The sequence below is a fragment of the Battus philenor genome, unplaced genomic scaffold, assembly GCF_028537555.1.
Source record: "Battus philenor isolate CCGP_79_NKW_IND1 unplaced genomic scaffold, ilBatPhil1.0.hap1 SCAF_7, whole genome shotgun sequence".
NCBI classification, from domain to species: Eukaryota; Metazoa; Arthropoda; class Insecta; order Lepidoptera; family Papilionidae; genus Battus; species Battus philenor.
Window position 1 is genome coordinate 10,182,390 of NW_027181737.1, and position 25,377 is coordinate 10,207,766.

Sequence of the window (25,377 nt, forward strand, 5' to 3'; positions counted from 1 at the left end):
ATTTATCAGATTTTTCTAAAAATAATAAAATCTTTTAATTTTCGTCGCTTTTCATTACGTTTATAATCACTACTTAAAGGGTTTAATGTCTATGTCAGTCTATCGGTGTAATGATTTTGTTTTTATTCATAGATAAAATAATAATTTGATTTATACTTTTTAATTTAATCAAATTTTTACACGATTATCTACACTTATGCAAATAAATAGAAGTCTTATATAAGAGCCAGCTTAAAATTTTCTTTTAATCTATTATGAATGCAGTACAACCTGACATATATGGTTATATTTTTTCAGGTTTCTACGGGCATTTTTGTATTTGAACAGAGTAAAAGCTTTCGACTTCTTTCTTATACTACAATTTGTTTTAAACAGGAATACTGTGAATCATGAATGTGTAATGAGAAAGCGAATCTCACAGTGACTCGTTTTCTTCAAGGATATTCAAACGTAGTGCTGTTTTGAGACCGAGACAAACTCTCGAGTTTCCAGACGACGAGCCGAAAACGAAACTAGCCAAATTTAAAATAAATCGCAGTTAATTTAAATATATATATACATATATAAAGGTTTGAATTGCTCTCATAACTATCTCAAGAATTTTGTAAAAGTGACCAGAAAAAACATTTTAATTAGGTTTTATTAAGTTGGGCTATTTTAGCATTATTTTCATCGTCATAAATGGTCACTTTAAATTATGTTATGTAGAAAATAATAGGTATTAATGATGAATATCCGCTAAGCATTCCATCTCGAGGGAGGGTCGAACCTCAATATGATCTTTATTACAAAAAGGAGCATTGTTGGAGTTTCTGCCCCTTCTTCACCCAGCGCTAACGCTTTCCGAAGAGGTGCCCTTATTAGTCAGGTAATAACTACCGATCAAGTCCCTTTGTGGTAAAAACTCTGTTGGTTGCTCTTCTACGAAACATTTATAAGTATATCTTGTATAGTTGCATATATAATGATCTTATGTTTCTATCAAAAGATGCAAAAATATTATTTGTAACTCAGTCTCAATAATTTTGATGATTTTTAAAAGCCGTAAAAATATCTAAGCGTCCACTTGATTTTAACTTTTTTGTAATAACTGACTTCTTTTTTTTTCATAACTTAAAAATAAAATTATTAAAAATCTTTAAAACTAAAATTAAAATGTTCTCTTTTGCTGACAATGACAAATTAAATTAAAGGAAAAGGGTTTTCTTTCACTGTTTTATTTAAAGTTATCGTTTTGATTTAAATAATAAAAATTTAACTAAAACATTGCGATATTATGACTGTAGTTAGGGTTTAATGATGCGCGAGGATGTGTCCCGGAGCGGAGACGGCCACAAGAAAATGGTTTTGGCTGTAGATCGCTTTGGTCCTCGATGTAGCATAGTAAGAATGTAGACGCATAGACGGGTTTGCTAAGATTTTAGTCGTAACTGACAGCAGCTTTAACCATCTTTTACCGTATATGATAAAATGAAAACTTTATTACTTTATGAGTGCAAATCTTCTTTTAGTAACGTATTCCAAGTCAGATGCACTTGAAGTATATCAGACAGCGAAATATTTACAAAATATTGAAAACAAGATTAAAATATTAAGTTGTTAACATTTCCCAGAAAAAAAATGTAGCGATATGAGATGGTCCGCCGCCCTCCATCCAGATCTTCAATCTTTGATGAATGAGAGAAGCAGACACCTAATACAGACTACCACTTTAAAGGTGATTCTAACCTAGTGGCGTTGATGGCGGTGATCAAAAATGTCAGTGAGCTTTTTTTTCTTTAGTCAATAAATACAGGAAATTGAGACTTTATGTTGTTGCTAAAGATATGCATATTTTTTGTTTCGATGCGATTTTTTGGCAATACAATGTAATTGCGTTTTTGTTTTAGTAGAGTTATGTAGACACTTTATCTTTTATGTAAATATAGTAAAATTACGGTCTGAGATATAAAGTTGATATATAATGATTATCTGTAGTGAGATATTTTTAAGGGGCCGACTAGATTGATACAACTTGTCGATAGTAAAAATAAGTAAATTGTATGAAGGATCAAAATAATGAAAAGATATTTTAAGTAATGTATAAAACTGATAATTTATAAAACAATATTGCTTAGTAAGAAAAAAGCGGGTTGGGATTAATGATGCGCGAGGATGTGTCCCGGAGCGGAGACGGCGTGATGCGAGGGCGCCGAGTTGGAGACGATCGCGTTGAAGCCGCTGTGGTCGTCGGCGGAGTACTGCACGGTGCGCACGGAGCCGTCGGCCTCCAGCAGCGAGTACTCGCCGTGCACGGCGTCACCGTCGCGGCTCTCGTGCTGCGACTTGTTGTCTCCGGTGTGCGCATCCGACACGGAGTACGAGAACTCGTACTGCGGGTGCGCCTGGAATTGAATTACACGGACAGAAATTATCATAATATTCTCTGGATAGTGTTTTTCAACATATTTATACAGATATTTATATTGCTACTTACGTATTCCTCCTGATGCGTGGCGACAAGTCTGGCAGCGGGAGCAGCGTGAGTGATTATAGGCGCGGCGTGACTGATGACAGGCGCGGCGTGACTAACAATAGGAGCAGCGTAATGCGCCGGGGCTGCTGCGTAATGCGCTGGGGCTGCTGCGTATGCTACTGGAGCAATGCCATAAGAGGCACGGGGCTGGTCATGACGCAGGATCGATTGCGAGGACACGGCGTGACCGCCGGAAAGACGTGCGGGAGCCGCGTACGACACGATGGGGGCAGCTTGGTAGGCTAGAGGAGCAGCGTGGAGAGCAACGGGGGCGGCGTGAATAGCTTGGTCGTGTCGCACGATGCTTTGTGAGGAGACCGCAGCCGCAGGTGAGTAGTGTGGCTGGGACAGGAGACCTGCCGCAGATACTGCCAGCACGGCGCTTAACGCGACAATCTGTGGTAAACGGTACTTATAATTTCATATCACTTAAATAAATGTCATTTATTTTTAGAACTTTATCGCAATCTAACTTACTTTGGACAACATGTTGAAGTAACTGGAGTATTCAACTGATACATTTTTTATTTCTCGGAGAGCTTTTACAGTAAATGAATTACGGTGTCCACAAGGTCGACAGCTCAAAAAGCACTGTATGAGAGAAACGGTAAAAGTACGACAAACATCTTAATAACACTTAATTAATCTACATGTAGTATTCATAAAGTTCGCTTTTTAAGTGAGTTTTGTAATAAATACATTACTGTGGCGTTTATGTTTTAATAAACAATATAAGTTTACTTGGAAGTTAGTAATTTTTTTAATTTATCATCATTGAATCGAATGGTAATGTACTTATGTTCATTTATATCGTATGTTGTAAGTATCAAAGATATTTAATTTTAAAATAGTTAATAAGTTTACTGTTATCTATAAACATGACTTGTTTTCTTTTCATTGTAACAACTCAATGTATCTCCAATCGCAAAAGTAAAACCGGTAAAATGTGACAGACTAAATTATTGTTTTAGTTAATGCGTGGTTTATTTCTTTCTCTACAGATTTCAGCATCTTGTGTGCTGAATAATCTCATGAATTTTTTATTCGTAGATTTCCCAGCTAAACAAATGTATTTGCATAACTCAGAAAAATTAATTCTAATTTGAAATGTTTTCGAAATTGTCTAGGACAGACCATTTAGAACTAAACAAGAGGATACGTCGGTAAATGAATTGAATGCGAAGTCGAACGGCAATCACGTTTGTGCGTTGGTAACCCTTAAAGTTCATAGAACTAGCCAGCTTATTAATGAAATCAATAGATAATTTTAAGATAGCGCCATTTATTTATCTTTTAACCTACATTATACATCGTTGTTTTATTTTCACAATTAGACAGCAACTTAGAAATTGAGTTCAAGTGCCATTATGATACAAGAAATTACGTTGTATGATTTCTGAAAATTTTTGTCGATGTTGCGATTGATAGCTTTGGGTGAAGAAGTTTCGTCTAGTGCTACTATTTACTAGTTTAATGAGTTCAAATTTTGTAGTAATAATCTCAATAAAGGACGTTCTTCAATAGCATTACCTGCTGCAAATGATAAAGTTCGAAAAGTGCGATACCTACGCCTAGCTATGCCTGGATATTGGTATGAGTCAAATTTAAAACGTATTGCATAGTGACTCAGGTGTAAGGTAGCTTTATGCTAGATGAATACACTACCGGCAATCAAAAACACCATCGTATTTTATGGCCTCAAATATTATATTTGGCATTGTCACGAGTTATCAGAGTCGGATACATTGTTATGATCCTAAAACTAACAAATAACCTTCACGGTACTCACTGTGAAGATCTTACTCTTTTTAAATGACTTGCTTACTAAAACTAAGGGAGAAAGAAGTATAGGGAAAAAGAAGACTTCTCCGCTCCTTTTTTTTAGAAAACAAAATAACAATGGAATAGTACATTGGCATTTGCTTGCCTATTTTTTTTGCGTGGACATTGTTCGAGAATAATGTTCACGTTGTAAGGTCGCATATTAGTGATTCATAAGTCTTAATTAAAATTTTAATAAAAGATAAACACAAGAAATGTCACATAATTTGAGAAGGGCACGTAACATCTCAAGTGGCGTGGGATCGTGAAAGCGTGCTATCGGCTCAGCGGACCTTTGTTTTTATAACAAATATTTCATTGCGCCTGCACACCAGCCACATGAGTTCAGATCCATTGCCCGGCAGAAGGACTGTGGCCTCGGTCGCGTTGACTAGCTAGGTGACGTCACACGCAGCGACGCACAATCTTTGTCTGTTGCGTTCACAAGCTATGTGACGTCTCACGCGCTGGGGCTATTTCGAATTTACGTTATAAATTCTCGTCTCGGTTCTTCAACTTCATCCTCGGAGCATCATTAAATTCACGCCACAACTTTAATATCGCCTCGCAACTTTAATATTCGTACCAGGTACCGACATGAACACATCAAGTATACTATCGGCGCTCCCCGTTTCGACCTGCTGCCGCCTGACCAGTCCTGGGAAATCGTGCGGCTGCTTACCACCACCATCAGGGGAGTATCGAACTACGGTGTAAAATCAGACCAGGCTTTTTGCCCACTACCCTTTTAATACAAATATATTTTTCTTCTATTGCCAAGTTCGCTGTTTCTATTTACCTTCTACACCTTAGGCAGGCTAGTAGACATGACAGGTACGACGTTGGAGAAGCTTCCGTTTTTAGGACAATGCCATGGAACTATTGAGTATCAGATAATGTCAGGTGTTTAATTCTTGGGTTATCCTCCATACAGACTCGATCTTACACTATGAGAATCATTAATTTCGGAAAAAAAAGATTTTTTTTTGGAATACGTTTTTAGAAGGTTGTGGTGTGTTTTTTTAGTATCATTTAAAAACCGCTACAGATTGTGCAGCGGTGCATGGATTGATAAGAGAAATTATTTTAAAAATAATAATTATTATTTGATACTTCGATACTTAGCATAATTTTTAAGAAATTAACTTTTTATTATTTGGTACGATATACTCGTTTATTAAAAGTTATAATTAATAAAAAAACATATTGTCCCTGCTTTGTGTAATTATTATTATATCTGTATCTTACGTTAGAAACTCGTCTGATTTTTTTAAAGTATGACTAATAACTTTCGTCGTTTCTCTCTGTATACATTTGGAATTTACCTATGTAACAGAACATGGTTAAAATAAACGCACGTAGGGCTAGCAGAAAACATCATTTCAGTTGTGGATATAGGACTGGTGATAAGCGTCCAGTGTCATGTGTCTTCCTACGAACTTAACAAAATCGTCCGTCCCTCTTGGAGATGGACGTCGTACGCTATGCTTACCGATTCGTGGTCTCCACTCTAGAACGGAAAGGCCCCAGGGGTCATCTGCATTGCGCTCAAAGTGGTTTAACCATTGTTTATATTAAAACGGCTTAATGGGTCTTAATTTTTTTTTTCATGAAAGTAATGAGTTTAAATCACATTATAATCAATTACTGTTAAATGGAAAAGTTTACACATGAACAAATATTCATATTCTGTTTTTATTACGGGTAAAATTTTTAATTAAGAAGAGTACACATGTTAGTACGGATCGATCGTTGTAATTACTTCGCTTAATTCATAGATAATATAATATTGTTGGGACTAAAAAAGTTGGTTTAGGTTTCTGAAGAAGAAACATATTCCAATTTTATCTAGTGGTAAGTGTTGATGAATCATTCGTTGGAGAAACGCACTGTTGTAGCTAATTGTAAACCCAATCAATGAGCTATGCAACTTTCATTAGCGAAACACACTAGCGATTGTTTGTACATTCCATTATTACAAGTACTCTCATTGTAATAACTCGGACACAGATACAAGACAAGTAAATTACTTCTTTCGCATACTAATTGTACACAGCAATTCGATCGCTCATAATAAATGTCTATGTGTATTGCTTTTTTGTGTAATAATAAGTTTATTTTGATTCTATATAATCATAGATCACAAAAATTATGGGATTACACACTTTTTAACAAAGCACCTGTGCACTATGCACATTCGCCGATTTCCACATTATTTTAACAAAGTAGTTGTTACTGAATACTTAAATATAAAATCGAATTAAAAAATTGGAGAAAATTCTATTTTTTATTACGAAGTAATACAAATAATAATTTAATTAACATTGCGAGGTTGTGACTGTAGTTAGGGTTTAATGATGCGCGAGGATGTGTCCCGGAGCGGAGACGGCGTGGTGCGAGGGCGCCGAGTTGGAGACGAGCGCGTTGAAGCCGCTGTGGTCGTCGGCGGAGTACTGCACGGTGCGCACGGAGCCGTCGGCCTCCAGCAGTGAGTACTCGCCGTGCACGGCGTCACCGTCGCGGCTCTCGTGCTGCGACTTGTTGTCGCCGGTGTGTGCGTCCGACACGGAGTACGAGAACTCGTACTGCGGGTGCGCCTGGAAATACGCAGATAGAAATTGTAACAACATATGATAAATTAAGATTTTAAAATATATATATATCAGTTTATAATATGCTACTTACGTATTCCTCGTGGTGCGCGGCGACGAGTCTGGCAGCGGGGGCAGCGTGACTAATGATAGGCGCGGCGTGAGTGATAACTGGCGCGGCATGGCTAATGATCGGCGCGGCGTAATGCGCGGGAGCAGCTGCGTATGCTACTGGAGCAATGCCGTACGAAGCACGAGGCTGGTCATGACGCAGGATCGATTGCGAGGACACGGCGTGTCCGGCGGAAAGACGTGCGGGAGCCGCATAGGCAGCTACGGGGGCAGCTTGATAGGCCAGAGGAGCAGCGCGAAGAGCAACGGGTGCGGCGTGAAGAGCTTGGTCGTGTCGCACGATGCTTTGAGACGAGACTGCAGCTGCTGATGAGTAGTGTGGCTGGGGGAGGAGGCCTGCTGCTGTCACTGCCAGCACGGCGCTTAAGGCGACAATCTATAAAGAAAGGGTTAAATTTTATTTTAAACGTTAGAATTGATCATACTTATATCGATTTATACTATAGAATAAATTAACTTTTTGACAGTTATTTTTAATCAATTATTTTAACAAACTTGATAAATTTGTAAGAACTTACTTTGGACAACATCTTTAAGCAAGCTGAATATTCATCTGATACATGCATTATTTCTCGGAGTGCTTTTATAGTGTACGAAATATGGTGTCCTCAAGGTCGACAGGTCAAAAAGTAGTATATCAGAGCAACGGTGAAAGTATCGATAGCCCTTTTAATTACTGTTTGGTCAAATTTTTGTAATGTTTTATTACTTTAATTACCTACAATTTTTTTCAGAAAAATCCTTTTTTCAGAAAATTACGTAAAAGTTGGTTCTTTTATTGTATTATTTTTGTTCTCTAGTGGTCACGTTATTTATCCGTTCATAAGACAAAGTATTATATATTCTAACAATACGGTTTCGTTAAGAAAAACTCTACTGTCACTAATTTATTAATTTTTGCAAATTATTTAATCCCAAACACTTGTAATCTACAAAAACTTAAAGAAGGCGTTTGATAGAGTCGATCACAAAAATCAATTAAATAAGGTTTTATATAATGGCATCAAAGTATTGGCATTACGTTGTTTTCAATCATCTATTTCATTTTTTATTTCAATCAGATTAATTTTCAGCTATGTGTGTAATGGATATCCCTCAGGGTTACCATACTTGGCTGAGAGCAAATGTACTGGTTTCTTTATTGTTCATTATTTATGTAAATGATATTAATTAATGCTTCCATAACATCAGTTTCCTATTACCTAATGAACTTGAAGTATTTAAAACTATAAAAACTGTTGATAATTGTTATCTCCTGCAAGATGATTTACAAATACTGTCTGACTATCGTTTTAAATACAATACCATGAATATCTGCGTTAATTTAACAAAAGTTAATAAAATAATCAATATGATTATTTTTTAAACAATGAGACTCAAACTTAAAAATTTGGCATTCTACTAAACATTACGTATAATTTTGCACACCGATAAAATAGTTGTAATTAAATATATCAAATATACAACTTGGCAAGCATAACGCTCTCCTCAGATTTTCAGCTTGAAAATACCTATTCAATTCCTTGACATACCTACAGGTCAAATCACAAAGCACAGTTGATCTGCTGAAAAGAGCCAGCCGGAAACTCAAAATTTGCACTCTTTAAATAAAATTTGACGATGTTTGTAATATACATTATAAAATCAACCAAGTCAACAAACCAAAATGAACAAACCAATGAGTCAATAAATCAAGTTCTACTCAGTTGGATCAACTCTTGAGAGCTACAGGGTGGCCCATAAGTCCTTTGATTTGAAAAAAAATTATTAAAATAAAACTAATTACATTATGAATTAAATTTTTATTTACAAAAAAAGCTTAAAAAACGGGAATTATTTTTTGAAAATAACGTCTTCTAAATGTAATCCGTTGCGATCACGGCACTCTTGCAAACGACGTCTAAAATTGTCGATGACTGCGCGGCACGTCACTGCTGTAATGCTTGTCATTTCTCTGCGGATGTTTTCTTTTAGGGCCTCAATTGACCGCGGGTTTGTGTCGTATACTTTAGCCTTAAGGTAGCCCCACAAAAAAAATCCATCGGGGTCAGATCTGGACTACGTGGAGGCCAGGAAATGTCTCCTCTCTTAGAGATCACTTTGCTAGGAAAAAGTTGACGGATAACGGGCATAGCAGTGATAGAGGTGTGAGAAGTGGCCCCATCCTGTTGAAACCACGTCCTGGCATTAAAGCCTGAAAAGTTTTGCAATTCTGGTATGAAAAACTCTTCGATCATAGCCACATATCGCTCCGACGTAACAGTAACTGCGCACCCTCTGCCATCCTCGAAGAAGTAAGGCCCTAGGATACCATGGGCTGACATAGCGGCCCAAGGACTTCTGATGCTTAAGTTTTGGATTGATGGGGCTCCAATAGCGGCAATTTTTTTTACTAACATGCCCGTTAAGATGGAAATCAGCCTCGACAGAGAACATTATGTTATTGAAGGTAGTAAACCGATTCAACATTTCATTCGCATAATTTTGTCTTTGAATACCGTCAGTTTCCTTTAATTCTTGAACCAACTGAATTTTGTAAGGGTACATATGTAAATCTTTCTTCAAAATCCGTTGTAACGATGTCCTGGATACGTTTAATGCTCTGGCGCGCTTACGAGTTGACTGTGTCGGATTTTCGCGAAAAGACTGTGTCACTGTGTCTATGTTTTGTTCCGTACGTGACGTCCTTGGGCGACCCAACCGCGGTTTATCTAACGTCGAACCGGTCTCCTCGAACTTAGCAACCCAGTTCTTAATCGTTTGAAGAGTTGGAGTGTCGTCAAAGTTGTGTAAACCTTTGTGTTCTCGAAATTTACGCCGCGCAACGGTCGCCGAATTGTCGTTTTTATAAAACTCGCGCACACAAAACGCACGGCCAGCTCCGGTAAAACGCTTCATCTCGACTAAATTCCCAGAAACCGAAGTTACTCCCCCCCTTCCCCTGCACCGCTCACGCGCGCCCTTTTCGTTTTATTCAAATTTTACTTTTCAAAGGACTTATGGGCCATCCTGTATAATAAGATTTATTTAAAAATAAACTTATCAATTTAGATTTAAAACTAAGAAAAGGAAAGTCTAATGTATATTGTAGAACTCTACTATTATATATATACGATTAATATAAGACATCTATACTACCGTAAAAAGAATCTTTAACAAAATACCAGTCATTAACAATAAGTCAACTGGTTTGGTGTCCAAGCCATGGTACCTCATGGGTGTATACACAGTATGGTTGATTATCCAGAATTAGTTAATTATATATTCCATGTTGGGCCCAAGATCGTAACTAGGCGGGAGCTGCGGGACTACCAGCTCCACGCTACAGCTACAGGCGGTACAAGATTTAATGGGAGCCTTCAATTCATGGGACGTCCGAAGAAACAATCTGAGTCGTGATCTGAGTTCTTTGGGAGTTCTCGATCTCCGCCAACTGAAAAGAAGTCTTACGCTATAAGCTTTCGGCGTCCTGCCGTCTCTAACTAGTGTAGTCTGCAAATGCCATTAAGACGACAGTGAGAGTCCGGTCCAGAAAAAAGTACGTATCTGCATAGACTTCTAAATATTTATAGTAACAAGTTTACTGACTTAGATATATTAGCTTTGCCAAAAATGGATTATTGAAAGAATTGATAAAATTATGAACGTTTAACTAAGGCTGCCAAACCAGAAATGCAATCTTCTTTTCTTTCTTATCGTAGATTTTACCGTATCGATAAATTATACACCGCACTATGTTAAATAATTTCTGAAAACTTGTTGATTTGTACCATATTTTAAATAATTTTAATGTAATGGTATTTGTAATATCTATATTTGTACAGCTGTTACTTTTCAGATTAAAATAAAAAATCAGACGAAGCCACCAACTTGAGTTCACAAGATATAAAGAAGCTCAAAGTAATTAAAAAATTTAGTACATGTTATTGATGTTTATCATATAATATGATATCGTCGTTTCAGTTCATAAATGACCACTGCAAGTCATAGGTCTTCTCAAAAGATATCTATGGGGGATATGTCATGATCGTCACGCGTGGCGGGCGGGTTGGCCATCGCAGTGTAGTATTATGGTACGCAGAGGATACTACTACCCATTCTTTGGAAACTTGTTTGTCAGCAGTGGCCATGACATACAATTAAAGAAATAAGTATAAACAAAAAATAACCAATTTCAAAATAATTTCAGATGCACTAAAAAAATATAGCATTAAGGGATTTTTCTAAAAAATATTGCATATAATTAAAATAACACAAATATTACATTAATTTGACAACTCAGAAAATAAAAGGGCTTTCGGTACTCTCACCGTTGCTTTGATATACTTGTTGACCTGTCGACCTTGTGGACACTATATTTCGTACACTATAAAAGCTCTCCGAGAAATAATGTATGTATCAGTTGAATATTCAGCTTGCTTAAAGATGTTGTCCAAAGTAGGTTCTTACAAATTTATTAAGCTTGTTATTATAATTGATTAAAAATAACTGTCAAAAAGTTAATTTATTCTATAGTATAAATCGATATGAGTATGATCAATTCTAACGTTTAAAATAAAATTTAACCCTTTCCTTATAGATTGTCGCCTTAAGCGCCGTGCTGGCAGTGACAGCAGCAGGCCTGCTCCCCCAGCCACACTACTCATCAGCGGCTGCAGTCTCCTCTCAAAGCATCGTGCGACACGACCAAGCTCTTCACGCCGCACCCGTTGCTCTTCGCGCTGCTCCTCTGGCCTACCAAGCTGCCCCCGTAGCGGCCTATGCGGCTCCCGCACGTCTTTCCGCCGGACACGCCGTGTCCTCGCAATCGATCCTGCGTCATGACCAGCCTCGTGCTTCGTACGGCATTGCTCCAGTAGCATACGCAGCTGCTCCCGCGCATTACGCCGCGCCCATCATTAGCCATGCCGCACCAGTCATCACTCACGCCGCGCCTATCATTAGTCACGCTGCTCCCGCTGCCAGACTCGTCGCCGCGCACCACGAGGAATACGTAAGTAGCATATTATAAACTGATATATATATATTTTAAAATCTTAATTTATTACATGTCATTACAATTTCTATCTGTGTATTTCCAGGCGCACCCGCAGTACGAGTTCTCGTACTCCGTGTCGGACGCGCACACCGGCGACAACAAGTCGCAGCACGAGAGCCGCGACGGTGACGCCGTGCATGGCGAGTACTCGCTGCTGGAGGCCGACGGCTCCGTGCGCACCGTGCAGTACTCCGCCGACGACCACAGCGGCTTCAACGCGATCGTCAGCAACTCGGCGCCCGCGCACCACGCCGTCTCCGCTCCAGCGCATATCCTCGCGCATCATTAAGCCCTAACTGTAGTCACAACCTCGCAATGTTTTAAGTAACTTATTATTTGTTTTGCTACGAAATAAAAGATTAAGCAGAAAATTTTTTAATCTGTTTTATTCCACATAGTATAGATTTAATAATTCAATAACAAATTGATAATTTGTGCAACCTAAACAAATTATTTTTTATTACTATAAAATAACAACATCCACGTATCGTATTAGAACAAATCGCCGCACTTTGTGGTGTACAATCATTATGGAACAAGATAATATTTCTTACGGTGCGTTTTACTAACGAAAACTGATAGGTTATAAAAGCAAACAGATTTCACGGTTTGAGGTTACATGAGATAGTTGGTCAATTGCGACAGTTTTATTGACAACAGTTTTTACTTAAAAAAGTGTATATATTTTTTTAGTTTGTTAAAAGTCTTTGTTAAACATTTTACTATATAACATTGTAATTATATAGATAAAACTCATTAGACTGTATTTACTCGTACTACCGGAATTAATACACTGTTGTTTTCTTTTTTTTTTGGAACAGACTGTTACTGCTTCATGTGCATTTGTGGTGGCAGGGGGCAGAAGTAGCGAAGCTTGAAGGTTCTTGGGGGGCCTTACATATTATTACTTGACCGAATTAGCAGGCCGCTGACCTCTTAGATCGCTTCGTTGGACGCTACTAGCGGCCATGCTGAAGGGCCCACAAGGGCGACCTCTTTTTGGCTGTCACTGGTTGATAATAATCGCATAGCATTCCAACACAAGGGCGCCTAGGGGCCAAATCACGGCTTGGTTGGTTGCTATTGCCTGGCTATATTCACCTATTTAGGCTCATGTATAGAACATTTTGTCCTGATCAAAGCTATTCCGAATTTGTGTTTACCTTTATCTGCGCTACGTCAAATTAACTTGAATATTTTATTGCGCGCGAGGTATGTGTATGTATAATATCTATATATGAATGTATGTATACGTCATCTGTATATATAACATATGTCATGTATTTAGAGAATTATTTTATAAAACAGTCCACGTTATTGCATCGTGTTTCACTATTAAATCTTTGGATACTTCTCTGACGATAAGTTGTAATAGCAACGCATTATTATAGGACACAACGAACCATATAATTGAGAATAATCGGGAGGCTTGGTTTCGACGAGTAAAGTTTTGATGCACTTAACACTACTGAAAGTTCCAACGTTGTTGACGGAAGTCGACTCGGAGTGTTACTTTTTAATTTGTGATGAATAGATATCTGATACTGTGAATAATACCTTATGTTTTGTACATACAGAAAAAATCAGCACAAGCGCTGGCGTACGCTAGAGAATGCTTGCAATATGGCAAAGCAGACCATTCATGACCATTATAAAAAATATCAAACTTTTAAAAAAATTTTATTTCAGTTATTATTAAATATTTACTGAACTGTTTTCTTATGTTAGAAATCATTCAAAATACGCGGCTAAAGGTTCTGGGCAAAAGTCTATGAAAAGAGTTTAAAGTTTTGTCAGAAATTAACGTTAATTTTGGAAGAGTAGCTCCAACTGTTATTTTTATAAGATTACGTCGAAGAAACTGTTCAATATTAGTCGCTGAGAGTCGAGAATCGACGGCCATTACGACGATATAATAAAAGTCGCGCGTCTTCGCATACGAACAGCGCAAGACTGGTCATTGCGAAGATCTTTGGGGGAAGTTGATATGATGATCGCAGTGCATTATGAATCTGAAAGGTTTGATGTTTATAATGTTGTACATTGAATTTAAATAAATAAAAGTGACAAACAGTTAGTTAATAGTTACTAATAATAATAAAGTTTATTTCTCTGACATCAGAATTACAATAATACTTACTTCTAAGCAAAACATTTTACACTAGGCCCAGCGGAGAAAAGTAAATTAGGTTTGAAAATATTTTTGAACCACCGAGTAATCCTCGCTTCGCAGATTGCATCCACATTAATAATTCTATACACCTATACAGGTATAGCCTATCTCCATGTGGACGTCTTCGATGAGGCGATGCAATGAACTAGTTTGTTATTTTTATAATTCGCGGACTATTACTATTTCCGCGAACTGATTTCGACAAAACCGTAACAGCCCATAAGGCTATCAGCATCAATTTCAATAGAAAGAAGAAGAATCATTTTGATTTGATGTGCAGAGTTACACAGTACTGAAAGAAGATTAAAAAAAAAACAAATGTCTATGATTATATAGTTCATGATGCTTTTTATAAAATTTTCGGTTTGTAAGTATCGCACTACTTGAAGATTTATTAATTCTATTTTGATGCTATTTGTTGTTTCCTTATAATTTAAGATGAAATTTTTTTTAATTTTATAAGAATATTTGCTATCTAGTATGACAGTGTGATATACAGCATATTTACTATATAACAGAACTTCATAAAAAAGCAAATACCGTTCGAAGTGGAGGAATTATTATAGTAAACATCTGTACGCTAAGTCGCTAGGTGTTTGAATTTAGGAAGCGCCCTTTGATAGCCTCCTAATGAATCTGAAATTCGTTGAAGGCAAGATGTTTTTGAAATCGAAAGCCATCTGTGGTCTTTCTGAGCCAAGAAAAAATTAAAAATAATAACAGATGGATATGCTCTAAGACAATGTTAAAGACAAAAATTCCGTCCATATTGCAATTTTCGAATTTTAAATTTAATATTTAATGATAAGCAAAGTTTAGATTATTGACTTGTCTATTTAATGTTCTACATAACTTCTCAAAATGATTAAAATATTTATGGTAGAGCTGTACTTTAATCACTGCGTACACTTTTAATTTTTTTTAAGAAATTTTATATATATATGGACCTTGAATAAGTTCTCGCTGTTTTTTTGTTTCAAAAAAAAAATTATTTAAAATACGATGCTTACAATGACATTACTCAAAGTATTGTCCATCATTAGAGACCACTTTCTCCCATCTCTCTGGTAGCAATTGAATCCCCCGTCGGAAAAATGATTCATCTTTCGAGGCAATCCATGAATCAAGCCATTTTTCGGCTTCTTCAAAAAAATGGAAGCGCTGCTCGCTTAAACCGTGCGCCATCGACCGAAACAAGTGGTAATCGGAGAGGGCTATGTCCGGTGAATACGGCGGGTGGGGTAGAACTTCCCATTGAAGTATTTCCAGTTTTGACTGGTTTTGCCACATGTGGCCGAGCATTTTCAAGTAATAAAATCACTTTGTCGTGTCTCTGCTCGTATAGTGGCCGCTTTTCTTTCAGAGCGCGACTCAAACGCATCAACTGAAGTCGATAGCGAGCTCCCGTGATAGTTTCATTAGGTTTAAGCAGCTCATAATAAATTACGCCCCGCTGATCCCACCAAATGCAGAGAAGAAGCTTAGAACCATGGATATTTGGTTTAGGCGACGATATGGGTGCGTGACCCGGCATACCCCACGATTTTTTTCGCTTTGGATTGTCGTAGTGAATCCACTTTTCATCCCCAGTGACGATACGGTGCAGAAAACCTTTTCTCTTTTGTCGTTGAAGCAACAATTCACACATGAGAAAACGTCGCTCTACGTCTCTCGGCTTCAACTCATACCACAACCGACATCCAATGTCCTTGCTTTTGGATCATTCCTAACGCTTTTAAACGTTTTGAAACTGTTGACGCATCTATTTGTAACGTTTTCCTAAGCTCTACTAACGTCTGACATGGATATTCTTCAAGCAATGCCTCCAATTCTTTGTCTTCAAATTTTGTCGGTGCTCCAGAACGCTCTTTGTCTTCAAGGTCAAAATCATTACTTTTGAAGCGCCTAAACCAGTCTCTGCACGTTGTATTCGACAAAGCATTGTCACCGTATGTCTCAACGAGAATTCTGTGTGCTTCTGCTGCAGATTTTTTCTGAATAAAAAATTTTATTGCACTAAAATTCCCCGCAAAAACACTTTATTTGGCACAAAAGTACACAGGCAGTACAAAAGGTAAATAAATATGTAGTTGACACTGTGGTAAACTTTATTCTACTATAATTTCAGGTTACATATAGCACTACTTTGGTGATTTGTTACCGTACGAAATTCCAGGCACAGAGTGCCGCAACGCCATCTTTCAAAAAAACAGCGAGAACTTATTCAATATATATATACTTTAAAAGTTGTTCTTTAAAGAACTAGAAAATACGAAAAGAGAAAGTTGAGATGAACTAAATAAAAAACTTTATTAGATATTATAGAGAAATTGTAGATGTCGTATTTTGCCGAGTCTAGAAATGGTTTTGTATAAATTGTGCATTTTTGTAATAAAGGAAAGAAATATAAAAACTTTAGTTTTCTTTGCTTATTATTGATTTATTTTTAAACTTTAAACTTGTAATAAATATGAACGGTGTCAGACGAGGATTAAACAATTTTTAATGATGCGCGAGGATATGTGCTGGAGCGGAAACAGCGTGGTGCGCGGGCGCCGAATTGGAAACAAGTGCGTTGAAGCCGCTGTGGTCATCAGCGGAGTACTGCACGGTGCGTACGGAGCCATCGGCCTCCAGCAGCGAGTACTCGCCGTGCACGGCATCGCCGTCGCGGCTCTCGTGCTGCGACTTGTTGTCGCCGGTGTGAGCATCCGACACGGAGTACGAGAACTCGTACTGTGGGTGCGCCTGGAATTGAATTACACAGACAGAAATTATCATAACTTCCCTGGATAGGGTATTTCAACATATTTATATAGATGTTTATATTGCTACTTACGTATTCCTCCTGATGCGTGGCGACAATTCTGGCAGCGGGAGCAGCGTGAGTGATTATAGGCGCGGCGTGACTGATGACAGGCGCGGCGTGACTAACAATAGGAGCAGCGTAATGCGCCGGGGCTGCTGCGTATGCTACTGGAGCAATGCCATAAGAGGCGCGGGGCTGGTCATGACGCAGAATCGATTGTGAGGACACGGCGTGGCCGGCGGAGAGACGTGCGGGTGCCGCGTATGCAGCGATGGGGGCAGCTTGATAGGCCAGGGGAGAAGCGTGAAGAGCAACGGGCGCGGCGTGAAGAGCTTGTTCGTGTCGCACGATGCTTTGTGAGGAGACCGCAGCCGCTGGTGAGTAGTGTGCCTGAGGCAGGAGACCTGCGGCTGACACTGCCAGGACGGCGCTTAAGGCAATGATCTGTAAAAAAGTATACATAAATTGTACTTGTACTCTAATACATATTATATATATTTATGTAAATCAATTTCTTTCATTATTTTATTTGTATTAAAAATTTTTGATCCTTACTTTAGAGAACATGTTTTAAAGACGGAACGCTTACTGTTAAAAATCAATTTTGGCAGAATGCTTTTATAGTACCCGAATTAAAGCAACCGCAAGGTCGTCGGGTCATAAAGCAGTTTGACGTGACTTATCGCCGATTCGGTGAAAGTATCAATATAATTATATTTAGTACCTGGAAGTCGTTGAACTCGTGTATTATTACTTACATTGTCTACCCATAACATAACGTATGTAACTTCAATTTGAAACATATGTCCACCGACTGCGTTAGTGAAGTAATTTTTTTCACAGATAATCTTCTATTATATACCATTTATTTAAAATTGCAACAAAAACAATAATTATAGAGAATTAATTGAATTTTATGAGATTATATCCATTTAGAACCCTGCTGACCTAGTAACAAAACTAACTTTAAGTGAAATATTAATAATAAATATCAAAACTGAAAACGTATCAATTGCCTGTTACTTACTAATCAGTCAGGTTTAGAAACTGTATTTTCAAATTAAGCGGTACCTAAATAATTTATAGTTAATTCAATTTCTATTAAAAATCATTATTATGTAATGCGTAAATTATTAAAACAATTCTTCCAATTGTTGGCCTAGGATGTTGGCGTACATAAGACATTGGTGACGGATTCGGAGTGATTCGTGAATACGCCCCACGTATATCCTGAACTTGCGGTGGCGCGCGAGCTAACTCTGATCGCTCCGTGGTAGAATTCCGGTATAACACTCTTATTGCCCAAGCTCTTTGTTGGCTTACGTGCACGCTCAGTGGAGTAACTGCTTGCATGGGCCCCAGCGACGCGAGCTCGGCTTTGGTTGTCATTCGAATCACATTTAGCATTACCATTCGAGGATGCCCGTGAAGGCCGAACTTCGGGTCAATCAGAGGCCAATAATGAATAATCGGGAAAATTATTCACTTTTCGTAAATGATACAACTTATTTCTGCTCAATAACATGAAGAGTGAAAACAAAAGATATTATTAGGGTTAACCTAATGTTAAAAGTCTTACATCTGTATACTTCGCAAAATTGGTAACTTTGGTATGCCCAACTGTGTTCGGTTTTACAATAAACTCCTGTGTAATGGTTTTGAAAGCCTTGGAGTGTGCTACACTTGATGGACCGACGACATAACCAAGGTTGCGGGAAGACGTTGAATACGCAAGACCGATCATTACAACGATATTTGGGAGAGGCTTATGTCTTGCAGTAGACGTCTGTTGGCTGACAGGAATGAATGAACCAGGGTTGAAATGATGTATAAGTTTACATTAGTTTCCACAAAGTTTCTCTACATTAATTGTTGCGGGTGGGAGACAAAGATTTTTTTGATAAGTCAATTGATTTTTATTTATAATAGAAAAAAATATTACTTTAACTATAATTTTACCTCCTGGTTGCTTTTGTTACATCTTAAAGTGCGCACTAGCTAATAAAATTTATTTACTTAATGAAAAAAAATTAAAATATCTGACATTCATATGTATTTATCGACATCTTTGGACCAGGAGTAGCCCTTTAGAAGAAAATACACACAATCTAAACAAGTTTTTTTTTTGTCAACAAAATGTTTTACAAATTGTTTCGGATCAGAATTCATAGCTTTTATAAAATTGATGTATCTAATATAATTCATTCTCCGTCGTCAATTGTCGTAAATAGATGTAATCTTTTTGAAATTTAACCCTTAATAACCGAGAGTTTCAATTTTGATACCAATCTTTTAAACCGAATGTTCACATTACTATTAGCTTTTTTTATAGGTTGGCTGTTCGTATTTTACTATTGTATAATATTCTTTCCAACGAAATTAAAAATCTGTTTTTCCCTTCATCTAGACTATAAAGCAAACACAGTAATATTAAAAAAATCACTTTCGTAAATCAGGCTACTAAGGGTTAAAAGATCGTTACGATTACTTCGAACCATGGCAGAGCTTACGTGCAAAAATTACAAGAAAATGGTTTTGGCTGTAGATAGCTTTGGTCCTCGATGTCGCATAATAAGAACGTAGACGCTAGACGCGTAGACGGTTTGCTAAGATTTTAGTCGTAACTGATAGCAGCTTTAACCATCTTTTACCGTATATGATAAAATGAAAACTTTATTAATTTATGTGTGCAAACCTTCTTTAAGTAACGTATTTCAGGTCAGATGCACTTGAAGTATATCAGACAGCTAATATATTTTGAAAAAATTGAAAACAAGATTAAATCATTAAGTTGTTAACCTTTCCCTGAAAACAATGTAACAATATGAGATGGTCCGTAGCCTTTCAGATCTTCAATCTTTGATGAATGAGAGGAGCAGACACTATTCTACCACTTTAAAGGTGATTCTATCCTAGTGGCGTTGATGGCGGTGATCAAAAATGTCAGTGAGCTTTTTTTTCTTTAGTCAATAAATACAGGAAATTGAGACTTTATGTTGTTGCTAAAGATATGCATATTTTTTGTTTCGATGCGATTTTTTGGCAATACAATGTAATTGCGTTTTTGTTTTAGTAGAGTTATGTAGACACTTTATCTTTTATGTAAATATAGTAAAATTACGGTCTGAGATATAAAGTTGATATATAATGATTATCTGTAGTGAGATATTTTTAAGGGGCCGACTAGATTGATACAACTTGTCGATAGTAAAAATAAGTAAATTGTATGAAGGATCAAAATAATGAAAAGATATTTTAAGTAATGTATAAAACTGATAATTTATAAAACAATATTGCTTAGTAAGAAAAAAGCGGGTTGGGATTAATGATGCGCGAGGATGTGTCCCGGAGCGGAGACGGCGTGATGCGAGGGCGCCGAGTTGGAGACGATCGCGTTGAAGCCGCTGTGGTCGTCGGCGGAGTACTGCACGGTGCGCACGGAGCCGTCGGCCTCCAGCAGCGAGTACTCGCCGTGCACGGCGTCACCGTCGCGGCTCTCGTGCTGCGACTTGTTGTCTCCGGTGTGCGCATCCGACACGGAGTACGAGAACTCGTACTGCGGGTGCGCCTGGAATTGAATTACACGGACAGAAATTATCATAATATTCTCTGGATAGTGTTTTTCAACATATTTATACAGATATTTATATTGCTACTTACGTATTCCTCCTGATGCGTGGCGACAAGTCTGGCAGCGGGAGCAGCGTGAGTGATTATAGGCGCGGCGTGACTGATGACAGGCGCGGCGTGACTAACAATAGGAGCAGCGTAATGCGCCGGGGCTGCTGCGTATGCTACTGGAGCAATGCCATAAGAGGCACGGGGCTGGTCATGACGCAGAATAGATTGTGAGGACACGGCGTGGCCGGCGGAGAGACGTGCGTGTGCCGCGTATGCAGCGATGGGGGCAGCTTGGTAGGCCAGGGGAGAAGCGTGAAGAGCAACGGGCGCGGCGTGAAGAGCTTGGTCGTGTCGCACGATGCTTTGCGAGGAGACCGCAGCCGCTGGTGAGTAGTGCGCCTGAGGCAGGAGACCTGCGGCTGACACTGCCAGGATGGCGCTCAAAGCTAATATCTGGAAATAAATTTATTCAAAACTTTATAAACAAATGTATTTAATAAAATGTAAACATTATTTGTGTGTAATTGAATAAGATTTTAATGAAAGGTTACAAAACAATTATTTATTACCGCTTACCTTTGAAAACATTTTGCGTTACTTATGAATAACTGATGTCGATTCAACACGCAGCCTCCTTTTATACATCGTGCTTATTATTTTTCACAAGGTTGACATGTAAAAGTTTCTCTGTTTACGGTATAATTATAAACTTTTGTGACAATTTTAGTAACTTTTGTCCTAATAAGGACATGTATACAGCCACGCAATGTTTAATAAATATATGTATTATAACATGTTCTCTTGATTTATTACTTTAAAACTAATTGTTATAGATTGATAAGATCGATAAGCATCTTTTCCATCGTTTCAATGTTTTCTTTTATGTTAATTTGCTAATGCTTACTTTAGGGAATATAGTGTGTTTTCCGAAGAACCTGTATAAATAATTTTACCTCAAATCTGTTTGAAAAAGATAATTAAATTAGAAATTTAATTAATTATATACTGAAGTATAAATTATAAAATCGTATTGTTTTAATTTATATTCGTACGAAATTAAACTTTATTTGTGTAAAAAGCAGTACCTCGTTGGCATAAAATACTCAATAATACTAAAATCGTAAGGTAGTATATATAGCAAAATTTTAGTATTTGAACATAGTCCCTCACAGGAATACGGTTTCAGATACAATCTTATGTCACGATTCCTGGTATATATTCTTATATATAAATCACACTATGTGCATTAATTACATAGATTTGCCAATGTTCACAAACATGTTTCCAGAGGAAAGGCAGCAACGTCCTCTCTGTACTACAACACCGCAATACAATCGCCAATCTGCCTACCAAACGTGGAGGTTGTAATATATTCCTCCATAGATATCTTTGAGAGATTCTAATGGGTAACGACAATAAGGATGTTTATATATTCTCTAATAGATATAATAAGGTAATAATTATTTTACTTGGTAAAAGAATTTGTAAAATATCTAATTTTTTGAAGCAAGTTGATCAAGGCCTTAACTAAAATGTTATGAACAGTGAAATTAAATTGGTTACTCTTATACCGAATAATTAAAAGAGTTTGCCATTAAAAAGATGTGCGATGGTACTACATCTTTTTGAGCAAAAATTATTATTTATTTTTACTGGTGCTCTAATTTTTGTTAAAGAGATATCAACTATTGTCCGATAAGTAATTTTTTTTTAAATTTTTGCTGCAAAGTTATAAAAAAACTAATGGAATTCTTGTGTTAACTATCCGTTGTTCTATCTCATTTGTGAGTACGTTACGAAAAAAAGTATGTCCTTAAGCTTTTAAAGAAAATTTTATTACCCTATAAATAATCATAGTCAAAATGAAAATAAAGAACCGAACAATTTAATTGACAAATTTTATTTCTAAGAAAAACAGTAGTCAACAGCAGTAGTAAAATGTCACCAATATAAATTTCAATCAATTACACAAACATTCTCACAACTTTGTGCTAATCGTCACAGAAATAAAAATAAATCGCCTAATGTGTACAATGTACAAGGAGAAATTGTAAAGAAAATAATAGGAACCACAGATCCTTTTCCCATACAAACCGTAGAGTAAATTAAAATCCCTACACCGGGATAACAAGGGCGTGTTAGGGTATAGGATGTACAATAAATCTCGTGTAACACAAAGAATTACAACAAAAACATAATAAAGTTATTAAAGTCTTGCTGCGTATGAAATAGAAAACCAAGATCATTTAACAAAGTATTTACTTTGCAGTACGTTTTTTAGTATTCGATCACGAAAGACCAATAAGTTTTGGCAATAGGAAGTCTTTGAGAGTAGCGAATTTGTAAGAAAATTATTACGAAATAAAATATAAATGGTATCAACAGTAGAAAAAAATGAACATTCACTATCACACGTACACATAACACATTCAAGACTAGTGATGTGATACGTGTTTCGTCACTTTAACGGATCCATGAGGATCGTGCCAGGAGTATCCGCTCTCGCTGTTGTGACCGTCTCTGTGTTCGTGTTGAGATTTAATATCGCCGGTGTGATGGTCTTCTACTTTATATTCAAATTCGTACTTTGGATGTGTCTAAAACAAAAAAAAACAAATTAATTTTTTAAATAATTTTTCAGATCTACTTGAATATTATTCAAGCGCAAGTGCCGCGTAGGACGTACATCTAAATAGTATTTAATGGATTCAGGCGTTACATTGCGGAAGTCCATCCTTAATAAGAAAGGACCAATATTTAGCCACTTCCGCACATGCAGTGGTTGTCGTGCATGAAAGTGCACCGCCCGCCAGCCCTTTCGTAAATGCGCACGCGACAGACAATGCCAACTACACAACCGCCACCGTAAATTCACCCAACACGTGTTTCACCCTGGAGGGGTATCTTCAGGAGTTGTTACACCGATTAATGCCACACGGTGTTTACGAACGGGCTGGCGGGCGGTGCACTTTCATGCATGACAACCACTGCATGTGCGGAAGTGGCTAAATATTGGTCCTTTCTTATCTAAATAGTATACAGACGACCTTGTTAAAGTCAGTGGAAGGCTTTCAATCAGTGTTATCGGAAATCAGTCGGGGAGGTCTATGTCCAGCAGTGGAAATTGTATTAAGATACCAAGATTATTCATAAAATAAGTACGCTCGAGATTTACATAAACAATAGATATAGATATTTATTTTATTAATAACTCAATATTTAATATCTATACATAATATACAAAGAAATTAGATGAAAAAAGGATAAAATTAAGTGCAAAGGGCGAGATTATCGAAAACGGCGACGTCTGTAACAAATAGAGCGGGCAGGCATTAACTAATAGATAAAGGGGTTAGAAATGGACGTACATAACTATTACTGATTAATTATCATAAAAGTATTAATAATATATATTTTTTATATAAATTAAATCTGAAATCAAGCATGAAGGATCTCATGATCCGTAACCTTATTCTGCATAGATGAGACCGACAATTCTGTAAATGACTTAAAACGACGAAAAAATTAATATGAAAATGAAGTCTGGTTTAATCTATTAAAAATTAAATTAATAAAAATATTAATAATAGAAGCAACATTATATGATTATATTCACTGAGTCACTATGTATGCAAAGTCTTCTGTTTAATATTAATTATTGAGATGGTCGGAGCGAATAATGAAAGTCCTACTTAAAAATTGATGTCCTTTACTAAAATACTAAACCAGGCACTGCGCAGTTACTTATAATATTACGAATAAAGATAGTGTATTTTATTATTTGAAAGATTTCTCGAGATTCGGCGCCATTTTGAGTAAGAAGTAATAAAGCAAATCGGCTTGGTTTCAAAATCAAGCAGCTGATGCGATATCAATCAAGTCCTAGTGCAGAAGAGATCCACTAGTAATATATTTAGATTTACTTAATTATTAATATCGTAAGATGGAATTGTAAAGCTAATTTATTTATTAATGAAAAATCAAAAAAAAACTATAACACAATGTTTTAATAATTACTTTTTAATATTGTTAACATCTTTTGTTATTGGAAAATTATATTTGCCTGATGCCTTAACAGTTTCTAAGGTCGCAGAGGGCTGAAGTCTTGTTAAGAGATCTAAATATAAGTAACGTAGAGAGTTATTGAAAACGTTAACAAGTTGTTAAAATTAATAGGCTCAAATTAATAACTACTTACATAATAATCTACGTGATGGTGATCGTGTTCCTTATGATCGTGTCCGTGAACCTCAACAGGATGATGGTGACCGTCGTGTCGTGAAATGTGGGCCGATGAAAAAGCATGCTCATCTCCATGGCTTAGAGCGATGCACGCGAGGGTAACAGCAGCGAGGTATATTACCTAAACAATTATTAGTTAGTAATTATTTTCTATGATAATGTTACTTTCAATGCTATTTTTTTATCTTTTCAAAAATAAATACCTTTGAATTCATTTTGCACTGGACCCGTGTTACCTGTTGTAAACGAACTTGTTGAATGATATGTTTAACGTGGTAAATGCCAGTTTTATATCTAAAACTGTTATCATGTTCAAGGTTACAAAATTTTCACTTAAACTGTATGTATATTATTAGAGCAAAGTTAGTTGCATAAAGAATTCGGTTGCTAATTGCCGTTGCTCAAGCAATTAATAGCTTATATTCGTTATTAAAT

General features: G+C 36.9%; 4 protein-coding genes across 4 annotated transcripts; 1 reads left to right on the forward strand and 3 right to left on the reverse strand.

The window, feature by feature from the left end:
* Positions 1–2,138: 2,138 nt before the first annotated feature.
* On the reverse strand, positions 2,139–3,004 carry LOC137931192 (cuticle protein 19-like). The gene is made up of 3 exons (XM_068774601.1): positions 2,993–3,004; positions 2,477–2,911; positions 2,139–2,384 (listed from the first exon to the last, which is right to left on the reverse strand). The coding sequence occupies exons 1-3, from the start codon at positions 3,002–3,004 to the stop codon at positions 2,139–2,141; spliced, it is 693 nt and encodes a 230-aa protein (XP_068630702.1).
* A 3,683-nt stretch (positions 3,005–6,687) lies between these two features.
* On the reverse strand, positions 6,688–21,159 carry LOC137931054 (uncharacterized; the record flags this gene model as incomplete). Its single annotated transcript, XM_068774454.1, has 5 exons — positions 6,688–6,933; positions 7,022–7,345; positions 16,791–17,018; positions 17,110–17,469; positions 20,818–21,159. Coding segments are annotated over 5 exons (1,500 nt in total), but the record flags the coding sequence as incomplete, so codon positions are not given.
* LOC137931114 (cuticle protein 8-like) lies at positions 11,485–12,386 on the forward strand. The gene is made up of 3 exons (XM_068774514.1): positions 11,485–11,496; positions 11,639–12,052; positions 12,141–12,386. The coding sequence occupies exons 1-3, from the start codon at positions 11,485–11,487 to the stop codon at positions 12,384–12,386; spliced, it is 672 nt and encodes a 223-aa protein (XP_068630615.1).
* Positions 21,160–23,135: 1,976 nt separating the features above from the next.
* Positions 23,136–25,157, reverse strand: LOC137931077 (adult-specific cuticular protein ACP-22-like). The gene is made up of 3 exons (XM_068774476.1): positions 25,146–25,157; positions 24,899–25,063; positions 23,136–23,297 (listed from the first exon to the last, which is right to left on the reverse strand). Exons 1-3 carry the CDS (start codon positions 25,155–25,157, stop codon positions 23,136–23,138), a joined length of 339 nt encoding a protein of 112 aa, XP_068630577.1.
* Positions 25,158–25,377: the final 220 nt, after the last annotated feature.